Source organism: Camelus ferus, chromosome 12 (assembly GCF_009834535.1).
Source record: "Camelus ferus isolate YT-003-E chromosome 12, BCGSAC_Cfer_1.0, whole genome shotgun sequence".
NCBI lineage: Eukaryota > Metazoa > Chordata > Mammalia > Artiodactyla > Camelidae > Camelus > Camelus ferus.
The window spans coordinates 40,732,325-40,760,276 of NC_045707.1; the positions used below are offsets into that span (position 1 = coordinate 40,732,325).

General features: G+C 33.3%; 1 protein-coding gene across 5 annotated transcripts in view; it reads right to left on the reverse strand.

The window, feature by feature from the left end:
- PARPBP (PARP1 binding protein) overlaps nt 1-27,952 on the reverse strand; it is a 63,761-nt gene that overhangs the window by 13,474 nt on the left and 22,335 nt on the right. For 4 of the 5 annotated variants that reach the window (XR_004324686.1, XM_032493491.1, XM_006186044.3 and 1 more), the window contains exons 5-9: nt 26,771-26,941; nt 25,302-25,456; nt 15,376-15,559; nt 12,703-12,881; nt 10,793-10,874 (exon numbers count right to left, since the gene is read on the reverse strand). Coding sequence is in view for 4 of the 5 variants with exons in the window: in XM_032493491.1 (XP_032349382.1) it covers nt 10,793-10,874; nt 12,703-12,881; nt 15,376-15,559; nt 25,302-25,456; nt 26,771-26,941 (771 nt within the window). In the remaining variant the exon portion in view is untranslated. Of the gene's footprint in view, nt 1-10,792; nt 10,875-12,702; nt 12,882-15,375; nt 15,560-25,301; nt 25,457-26,737; nt 26,942-27,952 lie in introns of those variants that run through there. The other variant, XM_032493494.1, reaches the window with a different exon arrangement.

Genomic DNA, 27,952 nt, shown 5'->3' on the forward strand with positions numbered 1-27,952 from the left:
CTTTATTTCTATCTACAAAACCAGTGCTGTTGACTTTTTTTTACACAAGGTTTCTTTTATTTTACCAGAGTTTTCCCTTATAGAGAATTATAAACTTATTGCTTATAAAGAGTTATGAAGAATATAGTAAGACCATGAAGGAAAATGGATGCTAAATAGCTGGTGAGAATCACTCCTGTACTATCCAGATGGTGATGGCACCGCACCCACAGGTGGCTTGGGGAACTTCAGCCTCCCACTACAAAACCATCAGTACCACCCATAAAACACCCTAAATAAAAATATAATAATTATATTATTTAGTACAGACAATTGATGTTTTCTCAATCTCATGCTTCACATGAATAAAAATTTCTTTAGAGAGTTGTTATTTTTGTTGATTTTAAACATACATCTAAGTAAAAACCTTTCTTTGCTATGTAAATACAGTCGCAAAATAAGTTCAATAGCTCTCCTGACAGCTAGATTTCCTCTCTTCAGGCCCCTTCTCCAACAAAGAGAAACTCTCTAGCCCTTTGTGATAGTAGGGCAGTTACAGAAAACCAGAGTTACAAGACAATGGATTCTTAAAATACTGAAAATAAGTTCTTATGTGAAAGGAAAATAGTTAACCACTTTATTTACCATGAAAAATATTATTTATAAACATATCAAAACATGAGAGAAAACCACAATGTTCTACAGTAATCTTGGAATACTATGTCCAAAACAAATAACTAAGAGTAATCATACTGAGGGTGTTTTTCTCTTTTTATGAAATATTATGTTTGGATTTTTCCCTGTCCTGTATAAAAATCTTTTTTTTAAAATCAATTACCACTTATTAAGTTCCAACTGTGTGACAGACACACAGTATACTAAAGAGATTACTAGGATAGCTTCTATAATCACAAAGATATTCTACTTATAAATTTTGCTGTTGATACACAGCTGAAAGAAATAATAAATAAATTGGATAATAGAAACAAGATTGAAAAAATCTCAGAAGGCTAGAACCATAAGTAGAAAATAATAAGATGAAAATGAATGAGGATAAACAAAGCCCTGTATTTAAGTTCAAAATATCAATTACAGATGTACAGGATGAGAAGAACCTGACTTAAAACAACATATGAAAAAGACCTAGAGATTGTAATTACTCATGAATGTGACTGGAGCCAACAATGTGATGTCCAGCTAAGAAATCAGCACAAAAAGACAATATGATATGATGGAAAAGGCATTAGATTTGCAGTCAAAAGATCTGGCTTCCAATACTGGCCCTTTCACTTCAGTTGATCTTGGGTAAACCTCTAAACATGTCACTTATCCACACATAAATGCAAATACTCACCTTACAGAATTGTAAGGATTAAATGAAGTTAAAAATATGAAAGCTATAAAAACTCTAGACATATATATAGATACTATACAGTTATTAATGTAGTAACTTATAAAGACAGTATTCCTGTAAAGTAAGAAATCTGTTGAATTAGATTTCTCAGGACCAGGCCAACTCTAAAATGATTCTAGGAATGAAGCTCAAAAAATGAACTTATAATTAGCTTCTTCACTTTAGTTATTAAAACAATACAAGTTACACTGGCTTGTATTTATAACTTAAAAGAGATTGCTTCTCCTTTGTTCATAAAAGTTGAATTTTTCTGCACAAGATTAGTGGCTACATAGAATTGAGATTACTTCCTGCTGCAAATCTTCCAAATCTCTCTGTGTATTTGATTTGGAATCACAAATAAGCAAAACAATTCCCTCTTGAAAGTGCTTTTGAAGTACTAAACAACTACGAATAATGTCCAGATTCATACATGGCTGTTAAAATCATTTTAAGTTCAAGTCACATGAGAGAAAAGGATTCAAAAGTTTTCCTTTGTAGAGTGATTTCCCCCCTTTGGAAAGATTTCTATCCACAGTAAAATTGCAATGAACTTCAAATTTGCCAAGAATTGGAAAAGTCACAAGCTCTTTTTAAATTGAAATTATTAGTAGGTTCCCAGTTTGAGGAAAATAGTACTTCACATAAGAAAGCTTGACTCCAGTTAAATTAAGAAAAAAGAGTCAAAATATTGAAAAGTTGCAGAAACTCTCAGTTAGCTTAATATTAATATGAAAATGAAAGTTCTAAGCGCCCAGTGTACCAATAAATTTTATCAAAAGGTTTGAAAAAAGGAAACTACTCTCAACGTGGCTATTACATATGTAACTAAAAGTAAATATTCAAAGTTTATCTTTTCATTCTTACACTAACATATTTTTCAAAAGAACAGACATTTGCTATCCTTGAATTGAATATGAATTTATAAATATATCAAATGATCTATTTCTTCATCACCGAAATTCTATTTATTTTGCTAAATAGCAGGAAGATTAATATTTTCCACCTAGGTAGTAGCATTATCTTTTTATTACTCTTTATTATAATTACTATGCCTTTATTTACTCTTTGGAAACAGCATAAATTTTGAAGTCTTACACCTGAAAACAATCCTTGCTCTGTTATTTACTAGCTATATGGTCTGAAAAACAATGCCTTCTAAAGTTCAGCAAGGATTAATTAGAATGGGGGATATAAAATGTCTAGTATAACACTTGACACTTACAAGGTATGCAATAAATCTCAAATTCATTACTTCAGCAAAAACGAGTTCAAATTTTAGTTGAGACTAATACAAACATCCTATTTTCATTCTATTGAAAAATGTTGCTCATTCTCTTAAAATCTTTGCTTAATGTCACATTTTCAAAGAGACTTCTACTGATTATTCTCTTTAAAGCAAAAAACACACAAAGGAACACACTCTCCTTCCCACACTCCCCCTCCCCAGCTTTATTTCCCACCATAGCACTGATACACCATATAATATACTGTATAATTCACTTGTTTGTTTTGTTTATTGTCTGTCTCTCCCAACTAAAAGATAAGCTCCATGAACAAAACTTTAGTTTGCCAACTGATGGTCTGCTCTGGCCCTCCTGTGACCCTCCTCTCCCCACAGGACATTGGATATGCCTAGTAGGAGCTTATGACCCCACCCCCCTTTTAGATCCTGTTCCAAGTACCTGGGACCCCAGAATTCCCTGCTCAAACTGCCCTAGGCACTGGGCCAGCGCTGGCCTCTTCCTCTAGGAAGGGCTGACTGTTTATGACAAAGATGATAGGGAGTCGGGTATGTACATTTCTTGGTGGAGTATCCCTAAGAGTATGGAACAGAAACAGGATTGAAGGGACATGGGAGTAGGCAACAGGTTTCCATTTATATTCTTGCATCTTAGTCCCATTAATATTGGGGGAAGATTTGTCCATAAGGGCAGGGGGTCTTGTCTGTTTTGTTTACTGATATACCTACAGTGTCAAGGACAGAGCTTGGTATCCAGGACGCATTTAATAATGTTTGTTGAATGAATTAATTAGTTAAGTAAAATTATAATAGACTCTAAACAGGTGTATATAAGCAGAAGGTATGAGGGAACAGAAATCATAAGTAAACAAAAGCTTTGAGGTAGAAAAAGATGTACAGAATAGATTCTATTCTTTAATAGAGCGTAAAGAAACCATATGATACAGAAATGAGAGAAGTAGACTGGTAAAGAACAGCTAAACCACCCTAAGGACAAAAGCTCTGAAATAGAAAAACATGTACATAGTAAACTCTACTCTGTTCAATAGAGTAAGGAAATCATTTGGTACAGAAACAAGAGAGAGGTTATGCACTGAGAGAAAAGTTAAATCATATTTAAGTATAGAAAACCACATAGCTGAAGTCCTTAAGTCCCATTATATCCACCATTCCTTTCAAGCTCTTAACTATTCCCCCTTTCCCAGGTTCTCTTGCACATATCCGTACAATAAGCCCTACAAAAAATAACTATTCCTTAAAACCACATGTGGCTTTAACCTTGCCCTACATTACTTGTTCATATAGTTTGTACAACTACCCAATGTACAGTCTCTTGATACCAGTAAGGCAATCTAATACTTTCATCAGGTTGTTTGTTCAGTCTGAAATGCTCTCTTCCATTCTCACTGCCTATATGAGTCTTATTTATTCTAATCTCTCATAGTCAGAGTGCCATTTCCTCTACTCTATTGTGAGTTTCTAGTTACTGCAACAGTTTAATATGTTAGCCATGTGTAGTTAATTAATTAAAATTAAATAAAATTAAAACTCGAGTTCCTCAGATGCAGTAGCCACATTTCAAGTGCTCAAAAGTACATATGCCTAATACCTACAGTACTGGAAAGCACAAATACAGAATATTTCCTCAGAAAGTTCTATTGGAGCGCACTGTTCTAGAACAAAGCTTTACAATCTGTCCTGTGGCACATACATGAAGGGCAGATGGATTTTCAAAGGACTCTGAGACATTTTTAGTCTGCTGGGTACATAATACTGGAATTCATATACAACTTTATATTAGTGAAGGAAACCATTCATCTGTTCCCCATGTCTTTTAACTACTACCTGATGTGAAAGGACCAATTAAGCTTTGGAAAAATTTATAATCATTATATCTTCAAATACTTTTTCTAGCCTATTTTCTCCTCTCATTCCAGGAATCCAATTAGGCATATGGTAGACATTGTCTGTGTCCTACTCATCTCTTTCACTTTTTTATTCTTTATTCTCTCTTTGCTTTAGTTTGGAGATTTTTCTAATGACCAACTTCATGTCCACTTATGATACCTAATGCTATGTCTGGTCAATTATTAAATTCATCTAATAAATTCTTAATTTTAGATAATGTTTTTACATCTAGATAATGTCCTGGAATGCCTGCTTGGTTCTATTTTAAATTTTTGATTCTTTGTTGGAATTTCCCAATTTTTTATCCATTTTGCCTATCTTTTCCTTTAATTACTTTTATACACTGAAAAAAAATTTAATTCCTTATCAGCTGATTCTAGGTCATTTGTGAGTCTGCCTCCATTGTTAGTTTTTTCTCTTGATTAAAGGACAAATCTTCCTGTTTTATCTTATGTCCATTATATTTTAGTTTCAGGCTAGATACTGTGTATAAAGGAGCTACAGAGTTTCTACATGAAATTTGCTATCAAGAAGAGTTTCCCTTGTCTCTGTTAGGCAGACACAGTGAAAGGCTGATAACCTCAATGCAGTCAGGGACTGAGCTGAGTCAAAGCTGGACTGCAGTTGTAACTCATATTTGACTACTGGTTCTTACCTCTTCTTCGAGAATGTCCCTCCCAAGCTTTCAACAGGGAGACTTGTGCATCTCTATTGCCTCTCGACCTGAAAGTCTGGGGGATTCAGTCTGTCTTTTCAAATTGTGCTTTCTGGCTTCTCAACCCACTTTATTTCCAAATGTGGCAAATATGTTGAGAAGCAGACAGCCATCTGTTTGAGGCAGGTCCCACTGCTCAAGTGGAGCCTTGTCTTCTGAGTTACTGCAAGACCAGAGGTGATTTTAGTCTACTGAATTGAGGCTCCTTAGTCTTCCCCACTCAGCTCCAAAATTCAGCATAAGTGCCCTAGGTAAAAATAACTCTGCATTCAGGGCCGCCACAGTTTCCAAATTGTTGCCAGCCCCTCAAGACACTAAAATATTTGTTATTTCCTCTTTCCCTCAGAGAAGCTCCTTTACATGGGCCAACATCAATCCATGGCTCATACTACACAGGAACTATGTTCAATATCTTGTAATACCTTTAATGGAAAAAAATATGAAAATGAATATATGTGTATATGCAAGACTGGATGTTGTACTGTACATCAGAGATTGACACATTATAATTGACTATACTTCAATTAAACAAACAAACAAAGCTAACATTATAAGTAAAAAAAAAAAAAAAAAATCCATAGCTCATAGCCAAAAATGGAAAAACAATCCCAGGAAAGAAAATTCTGTTAGATTGTTCACCTCAGAAAAATTTCACCCTCTCCAGATTTTTAGTTTATTTAAACTGCTTTCTTAGGTCTTTAAAATATATTTCCCCAACTTATCTGCCTTTTGTTATTGTAGCAGAAACGGTATTCACCATGATCTATTACATCTTAGTTAGAAACAGAAACCTCCAGGTCCGTGAGTGATTTCTTAATTCCATTTCCTCCTTATTTTAGAGCATTTTATTTCTTCCTCAGTTACATTTTGAAGGCTGCATATTTTGTTATCCCTTATTTTTCTGCAGCCTGAGAAATAGTGGAGGCAGAAGTAATGTTCAATTGAGGAGACAGGCAATTTCTGGGGTCTGCACTTTCTTCTAAGAGTTTACTATATATTACATGCAGTATAAAAAGGCTCATTCTCTCCACTTAGAAACTGTATTTCATTCAAATGGAAGGGGATCATTTGGATAGTTTCCACAATTCAATATGTAGAACTAGAACCTTCACTGTGTCAATGTGTAAATCCCAGAGTTCATTTTCCACATTTTATTCATATTACTATGCAGTTGCCACTTCTACTATTTCTCTAAAATGAAAGGAGGAGGGAAAAAAAAAGAACACATACACTTACTAGTTTTTCAGCTTTGGAAATATTAGTGATAATTCTCAGTACTCTGTCAACTCACTAGCACAGCAAGTGGGGACTGGGGTTGGATTAACTTGCTATATCATGTTATGCCTTTTCTCTCTGAAATCTTCAGTTTCCTTCCTTGGCCATCATGTTTTGAAGTTTATTATATCCAATTACATTATTTTTGTGTTGTTTGCTCTTGGTGAACATTTTTACACTAGTTTTTATTATTTTATACTCATTTAAGTATCGGGGGAAATTCTACGAGTTGAACTCAATCCACCATTTTTTAAAAATTTTATTTTATTCAGTTATAGTCAGTTTACAATGTTGTGCCAATTTCCAGTGTAGGGCATAATTTTTCAGTTATACATGAACATACGTATATTCATTGTCACATTCTTTTTCACTGTGAGCTACCACAAGATATTGTATATATTTCCCTGTGCTATACTGTATAATCTTGTTTATCTATTCTATATATGCCTGTCAGTATCTACAAATTCCAAACTCCCAGTCTGTCCCTTCCCACCCCCCTCCTCCCTGGCAACCACATGTTTGTATTCTATGTCTGTGAGTCTGTTTCTGTTTTATACTTATGTTCATTTGTCTTTTTCTTTTCGATTCCATGTATGAGCGATCTCATATAGTACTTTTCTTTCTCTTTCTGGCTTCCTTCACTTAGAATGACATTCTCCAGGGACATCCATGTTGCTGCAAATGGTATCATGTTGTCGTTTTTATGGCTGAATAGTATTCCACTGTATAAATATACCACCTCTTCTTTATCCAGTCATCTGTTGATGGACATTTAGGTTGTTTCCGTGTCTTGGCTATTGTAAATAGTGCTGCTATGAACATTGGGGTGCAGGTGTCATCCTGAAGTAGGGTTCCTTCTGGATATATGCCCAGGAGTGGGATTCCTGGGTCATATGGTAAGTCTATTCCTAGTCCTTTGAGGAATCTCCATACTGTTTTCCACAATGGCTGCACCAAACTGCATTCCCACAAGCAGGGTAGGAGGGTTCCCTTTTTGCCATAGCCTCTCCAGCATTTATCATCTGAATCCACCATTTTAATTTGGATATATTCAGTTTACTAATACCCTAAAGGTTAAACTTAGATATTGAATTTTCTAGCACTATGACCATTAGACTGCCTGGCTGCTTATAAAAGAGTTAGACCCAGCCTTTTTTTCATACTGCCTATTTCCACTGTCCTGACTATGCCATGTTTTAAAGATCTACTATTTTTCAGATCCACTCACTTAAGTTATTAAGTCAGTTAACACTGATGATTATCTTGGCATATATACAATATGAAGGAAAACACTAGACTCAGAATAAGGAAAAGGGATGTATATACAACTTTTCAGTTGTGTCTGATACGCAAAATACTTCTAAATCAAGCTGGAAGGAATAAAACTAATTATTTTAGAAGAATATAAGAAGGCAAATTTCTACTTGAAAAATCTTTTAATAAAAAAGTATGAAGGTACTTTTATAAAACGCTTGGAAACTGGGGGTATAGTGGAGAGAAAACATTCTCTAAATGTTCCTATCAAAACTATGAAGGTTCAGGAAGAACCTTCTGATTTTGGCAGAAAATTTATTTGACCATCATAGAAAGTTTCCTAAAAGGCTACAGTAGAAAATAAAACTTGAAGACTTAAAATGAGTTAATGAAAACTTTCTAAAGTTGTGTCATAGGATTTTGTGACCAGAGTAGTGCCTATTTCTATTTATGAACGAGGAAAAGAAAATCTCAGAAAAGTTCATTTGCTCCATATAATAATGACATGGATATTTCACAATCAAGTATCATCTACAATCAAAATTCTAAGTTCTCTAGTATTATCTACCTTTGCCTTTCCTAGACAGTATTTCAAGTATAGATCATATATTCTTTCCATGACTGAAAAAGAATTAAATGCCAAAACAGAAAAAGTATCAGGATTATAAAGTAATAAGCTGCTAAATTACTTTTACATAGTTACTTAGTAGTAAATATTAACATTTTTTGTTATTCTAGCAAGTACTCTACCTGTCTATGATTCAGCTGTATACCTGGCTAAACCAATTATTTTCACACAACTTTCATAAAGAGTACTGTACTATAAAATATAATCATAAACACCAATTCCTTTCTTTCTCTATTGCCATTAAGTTTCAGAGCTATGTAGACTAAGCCAACTTTACTATTAAGTAAAGGAAGCAATGTAATTATAATCTCATTAGTATTCAATCATGGCTTTTCACACTGGCATAAAACATTTCATGGTAGTTATGACATCTTGGATAAAGTACTTTCTCAAGGAGTTTGGTCTCCTCATCTGTAAATGAAACTGAATCAGACAATCTCTCTTCTACTTCCCAAAACTTTCCACATTTGTCCACAGATTTTATAGTAATTAGTTGACTCTTCCCAATGTCTAAAAAAACCCTTCACATTCTTCAGATTTTTTTCATTTTGATTTACTTAGTCCTAATAAAATATCCCAATGATCTTTAAATAAAAATATAAAAGCTTGTAAGTATCCATAGCAGGAAAAAAAATTAAATAATTTATGTTACATTTCTGTTTCTAATCAAGTCCAAAGGATAGATATTTTTTAAAAACTCTAATAACTCAACTACAAGTACTTATGTTAATACAATAAAGAATTGAAAATGTCCATCAATAGATGACTGGATAAAGAAGTTGTGGTATATTTATACAATGAATACTACTCAGCCATAAAAAATAATGCCATTTGCAGCAACATGGATGGACCTGCAGACTGTCATCCTAAGTAAGCCAGAAAGAGAAAGAAAAATACCATATGATATCACTTATATGTGTAATCTAAAAAAAAAAAAGATAAATGAACTTATTTACAAAACAGAAATAGACACACAGACATAGAAAACAAACTTATGGTTACCAGCGGGGAAAGGGGATGGGAAGGGATAAATTGGGAATTTGAGATTTGCAGATACTAACTAATATATAAAAAATAGATAAACAACAAGTTCATAATGTATAGCACAGGGAACTATATTCAATATCTTGTAGTAACTTATGGTGAAAACGAATATGAAAATGCATATACGTATGTTCATGTATGACTGAAGCATGATGCTGTACACCAGAAATTAACACAACATTGTAAACTGACCATACTTCAATAAATATATATATATATATATATATATATATATATATATATATATATAATAAAAATAAAAAATAAAGAATTGACAAGTTTTTTTCACAGAAAAATTATATAAAACTCAGTGGTGTATTCCATAGATATTAATTACTAACAGCTACTAATAACCTATAGAAAGATAAAACTTACTAATCTAAATAAACTAAATAGACTGTGGGTGTATAGATGAAGCAGATAACTAAAAGCTTTGCTAGTTGGGACTAAGTTTCTAACTGTGAATATAAAAAGTATACAAACTAGAGTTCTCAAAGTTGTATTAAGATGAATAGTTATTTGATAATTTAAGGATAACTGAATGAATTCCCAACCATAGAAATAGTGTTTGGCACATAGCAAATACTCAATAAATCTATGTTGAATAAATGAATGAGTTAAGATCAAGTGTCTTTTTTGGAGGGTGGGTGTGGAGGGAGGTAATTACGTTTACTTACATATTTACTTTTTTTTAATGGAGGTACTGGGGATTGAACCCATGACCTTGTGCATGCTAAGCGTGTGCTCTACCACTTCAAGCTATACCCTCCCTCTGATCAAGCGTCTTTTTGAAAAATAAGACCAAGAAAATTTTAAATGCTTGATAAACATGTTACTGACTTCTTACAGGCACAAAAGTTTCAACTAAGGACTGGAATACTCAGTTCAAACCAAATGAAAATATAAATAGCTCTAGTCAATAAAAAATGTGAAAGGTTCTTATCTCAATATACAATCAATATTCTGCCATTATATCTTCAGACAGGAACAAAGTTGAAATTACATAGTCTCTCAAGATTCAATTTAAGGTATTAGAAATGTAAATGAGAAAATCATGCCTTATTTATTTCCCCCCTTATTCACTGAACAGATATTTACTGAACGCTAACCACAGCAGGTGCTTATTCTTTTTCTTCTTTAGGTCCAGGGGATTGAACAAGCCAGAGAAAGATTAGCCAATATCGTATTAAAAGGAAAGTTTCTGTATGTCAACTGCCATAACTTATTTTCCATTTAATTCCTATTGTTCCATGCACAATGTATATTTATAATATCCAGCTCAGCTTTATATATTTATTTCTTCTAAAAGTAAAACAATTTTTATCATTTTCATAATAGTACATTAAATTGTACCTTAATTTTTTTCTCTTGCATTGACTTATGGATGCGTTCTCTTAGGGGTTTCACCGGTGAATTATTCACTTGTGTGGGAGATCTATGCCCAAAAAAAGCAAAAATTTATAAACCAAAGTAGCTTTTGTCTCTCCCCTACCCAAAAGCAGTTATAAAATAAAAAATATTCTAAACAACTGAAGCTAGTTATTTATAATACTATGTAAGAGTGTCAGTATTCCTATACTGAAAGTTCTAAATATTAATAATTTGCTTAATTAATTAGTTCAGTCACTAAATATTGAGCTTCTACTATATATAAGGCATTCTATAAGATATTGTGAAGGATAGAAAGTTCATTCATTCATTGGCCCTTAAATTCAGGCATCTTGATCTAAGTAAGTGAAATATGATATCTACATAAATAAAATTCAAAATAAAAAAGGACAGGTGCCATAGCAGGGGAATTCAAAAGAGAAAAACATAGTTTAGAAATAGGAGGGTCAGAGAAGGCATAATAGAGGAGACACTGGTGGTTTTGAAGCCAGACAAACCTGGATTCCTCAATATATTCCTTTTTGGCTTAATAGAGCCAGAGTCATAACCCCTTCAACTCAAAAGACCATTATATAAGAATAAAGGATAGTCTATTCTAAAGACTAGTTTATAACCCTACAGTGACTTACATTCATACACTATATTGTCCTTAATTTTATCATTTCAATGCAGACCATTAAAAATTTACTTTACCATGGACAAGTACTTGTCTGCACAATGCTAAGGTAAATATAAACAATTGAAATATGTTTGGCCACATGATTGAACACAGAAAAAATACCTCTTTAAAATGGATGTGAGAATTAATTTTGTTTAGAAAGTCCTATAAAGACAAAATAACTTTCCTGAAAAAAAACAATTCAATCTGAGAGAAAATTTATATCATTTATATTTCTACCTAAAGAAAACTTTGTTGAACAAAAGGTAAAAGGAGGAAAATACGAAGGTTCATTTTCTTTATAGTCTTTCTGGGATTCCAACACAGGGTATAAATAAATCATTGATAAAATAAATTTTCATTATAAAGGAATTAGAGGACAATACTGAATGATAACGCATTATAAAGTTTCTCTTTAAAGAGAAGAAAAAAGATGGTGAGGCACAGGGGAGAGAGTGCATAAAGAAATGATGGATGGATATGAACAATTTTAGACTAAAATCAGATCTCTAAAAAGTAGCTCAAGCAGAAAATAGAAAAGATCAAACAGAATGATTTTGTAAAAAACCCTCCACAATGTACTAAATACAATTTAAAATTTTTAACTGTTCTATAAATGAATGCTTATTAACTAAATGTATCACCAATTGATGTTAAAACTGGATAGTATCAATAACTTGCACAGAATACCAACAATAATTTCAATGTAAGTTTAGTGTACATGCTCTCTGCTATTCTCAGGCAGAACAGCACAATCCTTGGAGCAGAGACCTTAGGCTCTGGAGAAAGACATCTTTGCTACTTGCTAACTTAGACAGATTACTTAATTTCTCTCAAGTATTTAATTTTTCACATAGGAAATGGGGATACTACTAAAAGAGATTGTTATGAAGGAAAGAATTTAGCAAAGTTCTTGACACAAGTATTTAAGCAAATAAATATATTTCCAAGGCAAAAACACAAGAACAAAAAAAACCAAAAACAAACAAACAAAAAACCAGTCTTACACTCACAAAATACTGTCTTTTTATACATAACTCTCTCACATTCAAATGTTCAATTTCCCTTTAACTAACTTTGTTTTTTCTCTTCATATAATCTCCAAGTTTCGTACCATAGCATGTATTTCTTTTATAACCAATGAGGTGTTTTTTCAAAAATTTCCTTTTTAGAGTGTAGATAACTTTCACATATATATAACTTTCACATTTCTTACCTAAAAAGTGTAAGAATAGAAGTTCCATTATGATGAATTGTATTTTCATCGTCATACAAAAGCTCTGCTTTGTTTTTGGTGGGAGCACTGGCTGCTTCTTCATCCAAAAGAACTAATAAAGTTTTCACAGTATCTCTGCCACAGTATGCTGTGCCATGGTTTATGGCATGAGATTTTGGCTAGAACAAGAAATAATTTCAAGTAAATGAATAATCACCCAAGCTGGGTCAAGAAGCCACTCTTTTCCATTTCATGTGCTATTGGTTCTCCTTCCTTCTCTATTAAATTATAAAAAAATCAGCCATAAGAAGTGGCATGTGAATATTTCTCCCTCAAGTCATCCTAAAATCAATCTCATGAACTTTCAGAAGCACAAAAGAATACAGAAAATAGTACCATCAAAAGCAGACATTAGGTTCTGGTCAAAATAACATTAGGCTTTAAGTCAGAAAATTTAGCTACAGTCTATGTGACTTCAGCACCATGACTTAACCTCTCTGAGTATTTTTTCTCTCTTATATCAGAAGCAGGGTTCTGATGATCTGAATACCAACTCCACAGAGGGCTGTAAAGATCTACTCAAATGTAAAAACAAAAAACTAGTTGGGGGGGTGGGTGGGAAGGGACAGATTGGGATTTCAAAATGTAGAATAGATAAACAAAATTATACTGCATAGTACAGGGAAATGTATACAAGATCCTGTGGTATCTCACAGCGAAAAAAAATGTGACAATGAATATATGTATGTTCATGTATAACTGAAAAATTGTGCTCTATGCTGGAATTTGATACAACATTGTAAAATGACTATAACTCAATAAAAAAAATGTAAAAAACAAAACAAAACAAAAAAAACTAGTTGGCATTCATTCATTCAGTAATCATTCACAAGTACATACTAAGTCAGGCACTGTGTTTGAAGCTAAGGGTACAAAGGTAAAAGCCAATGCCCCAAGGAACCCATCATCTCTTTGATAAAATACTTAAGTAACCAGTAATTGCACTATAGAGTGCTGAGTGCTATTTCTAAGAGAATGTATACATTATGCAGTGGAAGCACACCAAAGGTCATTATCAAATTACCCTGGGATCAATGATGGCTTCACAGAGGAGAAACACAGGAATAAGAGAGAGCATGGTGTCATTATATTATATGATAATATAAAATTACATATAGATACACATAAGCACAAACTCTGAAGGCATTTCTGGCTAGGTTTGATACCGACTTACCAGTTGTGTGTGCTGTGTAACTCTGGGAAAGTTGCTTAACCTCACTGTGCTATAGTTAAATCACTGGTAAAAAAAGGGTAATGATATCACTTAACCCATAGGGTTGTTGGACATTGTGCTTAAATATCAGAGTTGCCCTTTCTGGGATATCTGTTATAGTTGTACCACTTTCCTCAGCTTTCATCAACATGGTCTTGGTCTCCTTTCTCTACTTCGCTGACTCAGGCTACACTGGAATTTTAACAAATTGCATATCACAATCTGGTGCTTAACATATATTTTTCATTAGTACCAAAGAAGTCTATACTGTTTAATACTAACTTCATTGAGAATTATTGCATCATATTTTTCAAACATTTCTGATTTGGTTGAAAACATAAAATTAAGAACCTGGTGTCTGCATCTTTATTTCCTGTGACAGGAAATGGGAGAGATTGGTGATCTTAATTATCTTTGTTGTGATGGTTCCTGATTTATACTTATAGTAAAACTTGGTTGTCATCTGAGCTAAAGTAGTCATAGGAAGTTTTAACATACATGAAATACTTGGGGCAACAAGCCAGAATCTTCCCATGTCCTGCCTTCAAATTAAAATAAAAACATGCATTGTTATAGAAAATAGCTTAAAATGGTTCCCAAGGGCTGTGGATAAATAAATGAATAATAAAAATTAAACAAGTCTTTCCTTATACACTATCACAATTACACCTAATGAAAGGGGGATTTTTGTTACCCAAATAATTAAATTGTGATAAATGGACTATTAAAACACATACTCCAAAATTCTGTTCTAGAACTAAAAACATGGTAGTCAATTTTATCTAGAATACTATATTTATAACATAGTATAATGTTTGACTATCTATGTAAAAAAAAAAGGTAAATTTTCTCAAATATATAGTTGGAAGATTTCTAAGTAGAGGAGAAATTGCTAACATTTGCAGTAGACTGGCAATGGAGGTAGAAAATAAGAGCTCATGTAAATAGAAAAATCTTATTAAAGAAAAATAAACTGCTGAATAGAAACCATTTCTGTTGCTGTTCTATGAAGTGCCTAGTAATTGGGTCATAACCAGGTTCTCATCTCATATCTGAGTAAATGGGAAAATAATTGTTTTATAAGAATAATTATTGAAAAACATGACAAAATTCCCTAATATCCATCAAGAATTATAAATTTCTAGTGCCACAAGGGATAATGAAGATTATCGAATGCACTACTTTAACAAACACAGACAATTTGGCCCAAAAATGTTATGATTTACCCAAGGTGAACATAATCCTATATAATCCTATTAAAAACTTTAATTTTCAACAACATCTTCTAAAAAAGGAAACACATTCTTCTGACTTAAGCAGCAATAGTAAATTATTTCTACAGCAAATAGAAGAGACAATGTTTTGTATAGAAGGATAATGAAAAATAAAAAACTAATTACCCGTGCAGGACTGATGTCAGTGGTACTAACAGCTACATCTCCTTGTTGAGAATTGATAATATGTTTAATCCTCAAATCCAAATCTTGAGCAACTTCCTCTACTGCCTTATAAAAAGGATCCCTGCTGTTCTGACCTTTAATCAGCTGCATCTTTATCACTGAGAGTATTCGACCCCCTGCAATGCTGAAAATAGAAATAAGATCACTTTTATAATAGTATTAGAAATGACAATGTTTATAAACTTGAAAATATAATTCTCAGAGTTAATCAACACTTTTCAAAGAATATGGCTTTGATCTTCTAAATCAAATAGTAATACATTTAAGAAAAGGATGAGAACCATTTGAAACAAAATTAAAAAGTTCTTCTAAAAGCAAGCTATTAATCATAACACAATAAAGGTGTTAAAAAAATAAATAAATAAAAGCAAGTTATTTCAATAAGGTAAGTTATGTCTTCCTTAATTTGAAAGCTAAAGGCAAATAATTCAGTTATACATGATATATGATAAAAGATTCAGATGCAGTTATATACATGCAATATACTTAAAATATACACCTTTAGGTACAAAATAACACAAACAACTACCTTTCACTGAATACCTAAAACCCTACATAACTTAATCTTAAAACCAATTCAATAAGTACTATCACCCTTAAATTATATGTAAGAAAATTGAGTCTCAAAAAGTTTAAATAGCTTGTCCAAGAGCATACAGTGGGCTAGGAAGGAGGTGATGAGGAAGGAGATTGACCTGAAATATGTGATATTGTATTCTAATATGAGAAAGGTTATTATATGAAAAGGAAACCAAACTATTTAATACTGACCTAAAGCAAACCAGAGACTGGACAAACTATGGCCAATAGACAAGTATTTTAATAAAAACTTGAAATCAATTCTTTCTTTGTACTAAGTCTGAACTTGAATGAATTTGGGTTGCAGTTCCTGCTCTAGAAGGCTGACCTAAAACCAATGTAAGAAATATATAGAATGGAGGATTTTGATCCAAGGAAGATATTAGAGCTGTCTAACAATAAAAGTGGGCTCCTTTTTGAAATTAGGAGATTGCCATCCCTAGAGGTATCCCTGGAAAGGCTGCATAGTACCTAAGGAAGTGGTGTGGTCAGGCTGTGGAGTCAGACTGCCTGCGCACACATCACAGCTCCCCCACTTTCCATCTTGAGTATGCTATTTAACCTCTCTGTGACTTTTATAGTAGCATAAAGGAAATTATGAATAGTTTTCATCCTCACTGCCTTATTGCCAGGCTTCATGTTTTATAGAAGAAGCCAGGTTCCCTAATAACACTGGAAATATGACTGTTCACATTTACATAACTTGTCCAAATAGTGAAGGAAAGTTAGACAAAAACTGCAGAGAGACAATGTATGATTGTGCAATTCACCAATATCTTCCAAATTTGCCTGATCATCAAAGTCATATTCAGCATTTGCTTAAAATATCAACTCCAGATCCCATTCTATTAAATCACAATCTCCAGAGAAGGGTACTGAATAGTTACATTCGTTTTAAATGTTCCACAGGTGATTCTTATGACTAGACAAGCTTGAGAAACATTTCATGAAAAAATTAGTTCCTAGAGAAAGGAACCATATTTCACTAATCTTCATAGTAACAGTTTATACTTGACACACAGAAGAAATAATTGATATGTTTGTTGAATAAAGGACCACCATCACATGCGACAATCAGAAGTTTTTACTTATAAGACAAAAGATTTATACTTTACTATTATTCATATTATTATTGCTTGCAATATAAAAAAGCACTTACAGAGTTTCAACTTACACTATGGCAGACTAAGTTACTCTGGGGAAACATTCCACTGAGCTTGGCAGGAATAGGGGGAAATCTCTAAGTACCACCTGATCCCTCCCCTAAAAAGTGACAAACAAAAGTTGGAGTGGAAAGTTGGAAGCTCTGAGTGGTAAGCAAGGAGGATGAATGGGATTTTCCTGAGGACAAAAATCTCTAATAGCACTGTGATCAGGATACAAAGCCCTGAGTGGGAAAGAGATTCACAATGATTCTGAACCTTCCAAAGAGGAAGAAGCTAGTATGGCTTTTATTGGATTTGTCCTATGCATTTTATATTTCTGAAGCTTTCTGAAAAACATTTTCTATTTGGTTACAGTGTAAAGACAGAATTACTTTTTTTCCCCAATCGATCTGTGACCAGCAACACTGTTAAACCCTACCATCAATTTTAATAATTTGCCTTTAGATTCTTGGCGTTTTCTACACATATAATCATATTATTATCAAACAGAGTTTTATTTCTTCCTTCCTAATTGTTATATCTCCTATTTATTTTTCTTGCCTTACTACACTGAACTGGACATCCAATATTACGCTGAAAAGAAGTAAGAGCAGAAACTCTAGTCTAGTTCTAAATCTTAAATGATTAAAACATTTCACCACTAAGTAGGTTTTCATAGGAACCTTTTATCAAGTTAAAGCCCTTATTCTCAGTTCATTTTACACTGAAAGGATAGTAGCGCTGTAGGGTGACTATGTTGTCCCAACAGACACCTCACGTTGGGCAGTCTCTGGGCTTTGTCCCCTGCCCCTTCAGACTTCAGTGGCTATAAGAACAGACCCTTGAAATCACCAAATTTAGCAAGTACTCTCAAAATAAAAGCTTCCCTTCTTGACTTCTCTCTCTGGCTTTCTTCCTTCCCCTACTTTTTGGCCTGTATTTTCATTACATTCACCTCCTCATTAATGCATTTAAGAAGTATTTTAAAAATATGTTATCCACCAATATTAATTATTTTCAATGGAAGGGTCAATCAAAGGACCTATTCTGCCATACATCTGTAACCAGAACTCTGAACAGACCCTAAGAAATATTTTATATAAATAGGCACTCCCTTTTCCAACTGGTTTTTTTTTTCTTAATTTTCAATTAAAAGTACAGAAAGTAATTGGATGAAATGTAGCCAAAAGGAAAACATAGTTAACACTATGTGCTTTTTCTGGGAAGTAATCTCTAATGGAAGAGTTTTGGAAAAGAGTCAAAAGGATAATCAAATATGAAAAAGCGTCATAATGTCAGTTACAAGAACCAAAAAAAAAGAAAAAGAAAGCTTTCAATAATATTAGGTAAAAGTCATCTTTGCACTCTTTTCTCATTCCTTCTACAAAAACAAATATTCTAAATTTTAAACATATAATCCCCTGAATGAATTCTATTTAGGAAAAATTTATAAGATTTATCTTTCAGATACTTGCCAAGCTTAGCATTTTGACCTTTAACAAAATATGGCAAACACCAGTGCTATATGACTAGTCTATTGCTATACATTCACTATAAGAGCCAACCATCAGCTCTTCAAATATCTGCTCAGCAACAAAGTGGCATAATTCAAATTCTTGCCTCTAGAGCCTAGAAACTCCTGAATTTTTAACCTGAATGATGCCAAGACATTTGTGCTAGGCACTAGAAATACAAAATGAATAAAGTATTTCTTTTTAAGAGGTCACAATTGATCACTTGTGATATACAAATGACACTGAACGAGATACTAATGACACAGAGGGAATTTAAGTGGGGAGGTAGGGAAGAAGAGGGTATTCAGGAAAGCATCCCAGAAGATACATTATGACTACTCTGGATAAACATTAATAGAAGAATTTATGTGAGAAAGAGGTAAACTGACGCTCCTAACTACTAAATGCATCACATTAAAGCCCTAGGGCAGAAAAAGAAAAATGAAGCTAGTGAGGAGAAACACAATTAAATCCCCAAGCCTGTATCAAAACATAATGACTGAAAGAATAATAAGCAATAATGTAAATAATTGGTAATATTTTAATGTAATCATTGACTATCTTTACTATATAGAATAATTTGGCTTTTGCCTACCATCTTTAAGAATTTGATAACTATTTGCTAAAATAAATTACATCTTTAAAAATTAAATGTAACTAAAGGTGCTACAAGAAATACATTGAAAACACTTCTGAAATTTTTTATGAGAAAAATATAACATTAGAATTCTGGACTGGATAATTTCAACCAGATTTAACATTCTATAAATGTGTAATATTTAGCTCAATAAATATAAGTCAGGTGTGCACTAAAAAGTTGTGTAGTAAACTGGAAATACAGGGTTTTAAACGTCTGAACAACAAGGAGCTAATTTATGTATTCTGAAACCTCTAATTTAAGATGTTTTTCAGGTGAAAGTATAGTATTTTATGGTGGCACCTACTGGCAAAGTGTAGAAATGCAGCCAAATAATAGCTAAGATGGCATGATGAAAAGCTGGCAGTGGGGAGGTATGATTTTAATTCCTTCCCTGTCTGTCTATCCCCTATCCTTCCCTGGACTCAAAGATTAGTGATTCCCTACCACCCTATTATAAGACTTACCCTTAGCTCCAGAAGTTACATACATTTTTATTTCTGAGTTTTAATGTTGAGAGAGACAGAGGCCACACTGAGATACAAGTAGGAGGTAGAGAGTACAGAATTTGTACATAATACTGAGGTTTCTGGAGTTTTACCCTGTACCTAATATGGAATCATTGAAGAGTTTTCATTATTGGAAGTAACATCTGCTGTTTTAGAAAGACCACTGGCAGCAGTGAGGACAACAAGATGGGGCAACTCAAGATTGGAGGCAAAATGAGTAACTCAGAGATAAGTAAAAAGCTCTAGGCAAGAAAGGATCAAAGTCTGAAAACAGACTTTCTATAAAGAATCGAAAAAGGTAGTAGCTGTAGGAACAGAGATGAGAAGAATATAAAAAGTGTTGAGTAAGAAGAACCGATGGATCTTGGTGACTGAAGGGATAGAGAAAGGGGGGAAAAGAAGTTTAAGATATGTTCCACATTTCTGCTTGGGTGGTTGGAGGGAGAATGGCTTCATCAAGCTGGGTTCTTTAGGAGGATAAGCAGGGAAAGATGAAGATTTAGTTTGGGAGATGCTAAGTTTGAGTTTCCTTTGAGGTAACAACTTATAGGTAGTTAAAAGATATATTTTTAAAATTCAGGAAAGGGTTTGAATTTCACCGAATTAAGGATTTAGAATTTGCATATATGCTGTCAGAGAGGTAGATGGAAAATAAGAAAATGAGGGAGATTTCAGGGTACTCAGAGTAGGGAATAATAAGTTATGGGGAAAAGACTTCTAAGAGAGAAAATGATCAAATTTGAGGACTCAAAAGAGACCAGAGACTACTGCCAACTAGAAGATCATAAATTGATCTTTGGCAGTATAGCTTTAGTGGAGTGGAAAATTGAATGAATGTGAGTCAGTTAAATACAGACAAAGAAGTAAATACTGAGTGCCTACTCTGTGCCAGAAACTGTGCTAGGGCTAGGCAATATTAGTGAAGAATACCAAGAAAGCCCTCACAGAGTTAACAGCCTCATGAGAAATTGATATTAAATAATTACAAATTGGGAAGTAGAATAAAAGACAGCATTTTTTCAAGAATTTCAACTATAAAAGGAAGAAGGAACTGACAAAAACAGAGAAGATGATTTGCTGTTTTTTCTTATAATCTTTATAGACTGAGGCTAAAGGACTAGTAGAAATTGAAATTATATAACAAAACAAATAACCAATGAAACGTTGTCCCAGTAGGTTACCCACATTATATCACTATTGGAAATATCCTCCCTTCTCCTTCATTTCACCTCCATTCTCCATGTCTGGGTAACTCCTTCAAGTTCATCCTTCAAGATTAAGCTCAACTCTAACAACCATCCAGGTGAACACTCCTGACACTCTTACCCTTGGCTCCCATAAACTAGGTCAATTGTCCTTTCCTCTGTACATCCTTCTATTATTGCATAAGTAGGATATATCTTTTTGGTTTTTAATAACTTTCCTTTTTAAAATCATGAAATGAATATATACTTAATATATGTAAAACTCCCCATAAAGAAGAAAATAAAGACTGCTCAGATGGACTATTTAGACACCCATTTGCACAGCACACTATTTAAACTCCCACTTCTTCAGTATCTTCCCTAGAAAATAGAGTAATTACTTATCACGATCAAATAGGATATTCAAAGCAACTGGCTGCTAAGTTGAAGAATTGAAGTCTATTTTCTCACCCTGGATGCCTCTAAAATGTATGTCTGTCCTGTAATACAGAAGTGTACGTACAAATACACTTCTACCTGGCTGACAACTTAGACTAACCAGAAATTCCTCCAAAAAGAAGTATCATTATAACAAATTACATTGGACTGAATACATGCATTTATATCTGCTCCCTCATAAAGCCCCACTAAAATGATAAAAAGGCAAGGGTTTAAAATCATAAAGAAAAAGAGAATGGGAGAGGAGACAATAGCCAATGAGAGCAGGGACATATCATGAAAGTACAGAAAGATAAAAAGCAGATGGGCAAGTGATAAACTGACTACCCAGAACAGAGAAAGCTATAACCTAAGCAAATGCTAAAAGAAACACCAATAAGAAGCAACCTCAGAAACTCTCAGAAATTGAAGGCAATCCTGTAGGCTAGAAGGTGAAGGTGGGGTTGCAAATAAGAAAGGTGGTTGACAGTCTATATAAAAAACACAGAGACCTCTACATCTCCTCTCTTATTCTTAGCAGTCAGGCTAGTGCACTTCTCTCACCTCAGCATGGAAAGCAGGATTACTCTGAAGAAACTAAGCCAGAGAGGCCCCAGACCTAGAGGCACCAGGGACTGAAAACAGAGGGACTGAATAAAAGTCTACATGTTGAACGGCGAGACTCAGCATCAACTTACCGTCCTCAAATCCCAGAATACTGCTAGCCAGACTTACAGTTTTCAGAAAGAGACTAAAGGATGCCTCTGTGGAAATTGTTGGGCAAGTCCCAAAGAAAAGACCTGTAGTTACTCACATTTGGAGAATCCCCAACAAAAGCACCAACTGGCTACCGTAGTATAATGAAGTCCATTGTACAGAGCTGCGAATCAGCTTTATAGGGCCTCATTGTTAAATACTAAGGAACAGCCAGAATCACCATACATTTTAGGAACACCTCTAACATGACAAAGGGCAAAAACAAAAAGAAAAATACTCAAATTAGGTGAAACAAAGACCATCCAATAAGCAGATAAAAATAATCTTAGAAAGTAAATAATCTTAGAGAGATAAATGAAACATGACATAAGATCATATACAATCAAATGTGAGAATAAAGATGTTTACCTACCATTTACTTTTTCTCAGAAAACTACTTGAGCAATATAAGGGGTTTAACCAACTAAAAATGGAATCATGAGATCCAGGAAACAAGGCAGAGGCAAAGAAAATTCACAAGGTACAGAAGCTTCATGGTTGCCATTCTGAAACAGGCATAGTAGGCAAAAGTACAGATTGAATGAGGAAGATAGACAACTCTCCAGAAGGAATGCCTTCAAAGGCAAAAAACCAGAACTGACAGATGACCTAATAAAAACAAGAAATTGTATAGTTTTGTTGACAACTTTGATAAAGAATTGATGATAAATATATAGGAAGCAAAGCAAAAGAAAAAAGTAGATAATCAATAACTCTAGAAAAAAAACAAAGCGTTGTACAAGAAAGAAAGTCTAATCACAGTATATAATATAGCTAAACAACAAGGTCCTACTGTACAGCACAGGGAACTATATTTAATATCTTATAATAAACTATAATGGAAAAGAATCTGAAAAAGAATATATATATGTATACATACATATAACTGAATAACTCTGCAGTATACCAGAAACATAACATTGCAAATCAATGATACATCAGTTAAAAAAAAAGATGCTCCATATCACTAACTATTAGAGAAATGCAAATCAAAACCACAATGAGACATCACCTCACATCTGTCAGAATGGCTATCGTCAAAAATACCACAAATAACAAATGTTGGAGAAGACAGGAAAAAAAGGGAATTCTTGTACACTGTTGGTAGAAATGTAAATTGGTGCAGTCACTATGGAAAACAGTATGGAGGTTCCTTTAAAAACTAAAAATAGAACTACCATTTGACTCAGAAATTCCACTCTTGGGTATCCATCTGGAAAAATAAAAACACTGATTTGAAAAGACACGTATGTTCCATTGTTTATAGCAGCATTGTTTAAAACAGCCAAGACATGGGAACAATCTACCCAACAACAGATGATTGGATTAAGATGTGAGGTCTATATATATATAAAATAATGGAATATAATAATATAATGGAATATTACTCAGGGATAAAAAATGAAATAATGCCATTTGCAGCAATATGGATGGACATAGAGAATATTATGAAGTTATTAGTGAAGTAAGTCAGAAAGAGAAAGACAAACACTATGATATCACTTATATGTGGAATCTAAAAAATAATACAAATGAATGTATATACAAAACAGAAACAGATTCAGATACAGAAAACTTATGGTTACCAAAAACAGGGAAGGGACAAATTAGGGGTATGGGGTTAACAGATACAAACTACTATATGTAAAATAGATAAGCAACAAGGATTTACTGTATAGCACAGGGAGTTATACCCAATATCTTATAATAAACTATAACAAAATATGTGCAAAAACACCGAACCACTATGCTGTACACCTGAAACTAACACAATATTGTACATCAACTATACTGCAATAAAAATGAAATTTAGCTGCATAAAAATTTAGCTACATAAAAATTTCTTTTAAGTAAGATATAGAAATAAATACAAAAAAATTAAAAGTTAACTCCTTTGAGTTTTTACTGTCAGTGTGTAGTACTATTTGACTTTAACAAAATATACCTAGACTGCTTTGCTAAAAATAAAATATTTTTAAAAATTAATTATCTGCTATCTCAGAAGATATGGCCAGGTAATATATTAATTGGAAGTTCATAAGAAGTCACTGATACTGACTATAAGTCATATTCAAACCCTCTTTCAAATTCACTTTGTTTTAATCTATATCTATATATGAAGATAGATGGAAACAATTCAGAATAAAATCCTGAAAAAAATTCTTCCTGGAATCTCAAAGTGGAAAGAAGTTTTATAGAGTGACATATAGTGACTAACAGAATGGGTCCCAGGGTCAGAATTGAATTCAGATCTCAACTCTGCTATTTAATATCAATGTGACTAAGGTAAGTTACTTAGTCCCAATGCTTCAGTTTCTTCCACCCTAAATTGGGTTATCTATCTAGCACATATAATGTAAGGTTGTTGTAATGATCAAATATAATCCCCATATAGAGCTTAGTATAATGTTGGACATGTAGTAAGTGTTTGATAAATGCCAACTATTTTTATTAGTACTACGCTATGGCATACCAGCCAAACTGACAGTAATCTACCGTGTTTGGCTAGCATATACAACCCACTTTTGCGCCCCACAAACTAATCTAAAAATAACTCACCAACCAATATACTTATATTATAAATGAGAGTCTATCATATTTTAAAAAAATCTCTTATTTTCAATATCATTTAAAAAGGAATTCCAGATGAATCAAAGATTTACACATAAGAAAATGAAAAAAAAACTAGTAGAAAACAGAATATAGAATTCATCACATTTTTATCAATTTCCTTACTCATTCTTGATATGGGTTTCCTTTATTGCTAAATTGAAAGTTTAAAAAAATTATTCAGTCATTTCCAATCCTCAAAAACCTATTTCTTCTGGAAAAAAGATGAATGGTAATCCCTCTTCTCTAGCCAAATTTAATCTAAACATGCCATTTGACCTTGGCAAAAATTTTAGGATCACAGATAGGCAGAAATTTAGGTTGGGGGAGGTCATGTTATCATAATTTATTCACATAGATGTCTGTTTCTTCTCCCTAGTTAGGTCTGATGCTTGGTCATTTCAATAACTCTTATATGCAAATCTACCTCTATTTCTGTGAAGTTTTAAAGACAGATTAGTAACACCCATTTGTAATTTATGAAAAGTCATTACCTTGGATTTGGTATTTCTCCAAGAATCTCATCTAATTTGTCAATGAAATTAATAAAATGAGACAATCCTTTTATATGTGTCCTTAAAGGATCAGATGGTGATGGTGCATATCCTTTCCCTCCAAGCTCTAATGTTCTAATAAATGATGTGGCCACCTGTGAATTAAAACAAATAATTTAGTCATGTTTAATGATTTAACAAGTTAAAACTACATATTTTATGAAGCTAGGTACATTTACATATTTCTAGGTACACAGGTAAAGTGAAGCACTTTTTAGACTCATACCATACTTTCATTCAGAAGTAAATAATCAAAAAAACAGGTGCCATGGAGAATTCATGCCAGTAAGGGTGATGGCAATGCAGGTGGAGACTGAGGAGCCAACTTACGGACAAATTAAGGGCATAAGAATATGTTCATAAGAGTATATCACTGTCTATAAAGAATTAGTTGGTAAATATATTCTTAAACATAGATTGACTATTAGCTATTGGAATTGTTACATGGAACAAAGGGATTTTTCAGTGTCAATCATGTTGATTTATTTAAGGTTGGGCAATTAATTTAACTTTTCCAAACCTTAGCTTCTTTATTTGTAAAATAAAGATTTAGACTAGATAATTACTAAGTCCCAGGTAGCTTTTCCCATGTAGCTTTCTCTTTTTTTGGAGCGAGGTGTGGGGAGGGAGGTCATTAGGTTTATTTGTTTTTTAATAGAGGTACTGGGGATTGAATCCAGGGCCTCCTACATGCTAAGCATGTGCTCTACCACTGAGCTATACACCCCTCTCCATGTAGCTTTCACATCTTAGAATTATTTGATCACGTGTAGTTCAAAACACCTTGTCTTTACAGTGATAAAAATACACTTATACGTAAGACTATCTCCATCAAAGATAAAATGTTCTAAAGCTGTATTTTTCAAAGTATATCCTAAGAAAGAAAAAAAAATCTATATAAAATTTCAATAATCTGGGGAAAGTTTCATGGTTAAATAACTTAGGAAACAAAAGATTAAATAACAAGGTTAACTTAAGCAGATTTCTTTATGGCAGGACTTCTCAGAGTTTTTGACATATAAACATGTATTATGTATATCCAATAAGGGTATATACAATTTCTAACTTTTTGCCCTTGGAAACATTTACTCAAAGAGGAACTTTTGGAAACGTTTATTTAAAGAGGAACTTTTGCCTCTGGAAATATTTATTCAAGGAGAATTTAACAGGGCTAGCACTCTACAGAACATATGTTGGAAAACACCACTTTAGAGAAGTTCTCCCTTATCAACTTTGAAGGATATGGTAAAAAATAAAAATACTATGGGTCCTCAAATATAGAGGCAGAACACATATTTGCAATTTAGAGTTTGTTGTTTTATCACAGTTACAAGAACTCTATATTAGGGTACATGGCTCTACTGTTCAAAGAGTTTTTAAAAAGTCTTAAAAATGTAACATGTCCATACCAAAAAGATAGACATCTGTTTCTCTCGAGCAGCATGTTTCAAAGCAGTGAAGGCTTCTCTTCCAAGTCCTCTATCAGGAATATTGAGAATATGAGCCAGAGCCAAGTCATTCTTTGAATTCACCAGCAAGTTTAAGTAGGAGTAGATAATTTTCTTTGCTAGTAACCGCACCTGTATAATAAAATATTATTTTCTTTATTGAAGATGTTCTAAATACAAAGATCATCTCTTTTTTATATGCAGTAAAAATATTTATGACTATTCAATAACAATATCTTACTCAGCTCTTTGGGAGCAGAGAATTGCCACATAAACCAAAAGTTGGAGTTAAACAATTAACATTTCCTTGCTCATGAAACCAAGTTGCCACCTATGATACTCTATGAACAAATAACAACCTATCATAATAGTTGGAAGATGTCTCTTAGAAAATATGTAAAAGATACAGTCCAAATTATTAAGGAAGTCTTGAGTTTTCATACATCTTAAGAGAACTTTTAAAGACAACATGCTTTTGGATTACTTTAATTTCATGTGGAAAAAAAATTCTTGAAATATGGGAGGCAGTCAGGGTCAATTTAAAAAACCTCAATGGACAGGAAAATGTAACCTTAAATACGGACTCAAAATACAATTTAAGTGAAATTTATTAAAAGAAAGAGTTTAAATATTAACTATGAAACTTTTCTTTCTTATATATTAAAGAGAGTAAATGTGACCTTTGCAGGGAGGCTCTCTGATTTTCCAAAATAAAGTAGTGTCAGCTGAAAAAAAATGCACAATGTGAGAGTTGTGAGTTAAGTGTTATTTGGGTCAAAATAAAAACTATAGCTGGGAAGAAAGCCTCTCAGATAGCTCTGAGGCACTGCTTCGAAGAGGTAAGGTGGGAGGTCAGTATTACATGTGATTTTAGTAAAGTGGGATATGTGCACGCCAGCACACATTTTGGCAGAAGGTTGCTGCTAGTCACGAGGAGCAGATGTCTCCGTTAATGTTTTTAGTGCTTTCCGAGATATGAGAAGATACAAGAAACTGCGCTCATAAAATCTCTTGAAAATATCTAACTCTGTGAAGGCCTGTTCTGTCAGTTTTTCCCAGAGAACAGAGTGCCTCATTTCTGATCTCCACCCTGAACTCCATGGAGGGTGGGTTGAAGGTCAGTGACTGCAGTGGCTCGTGATT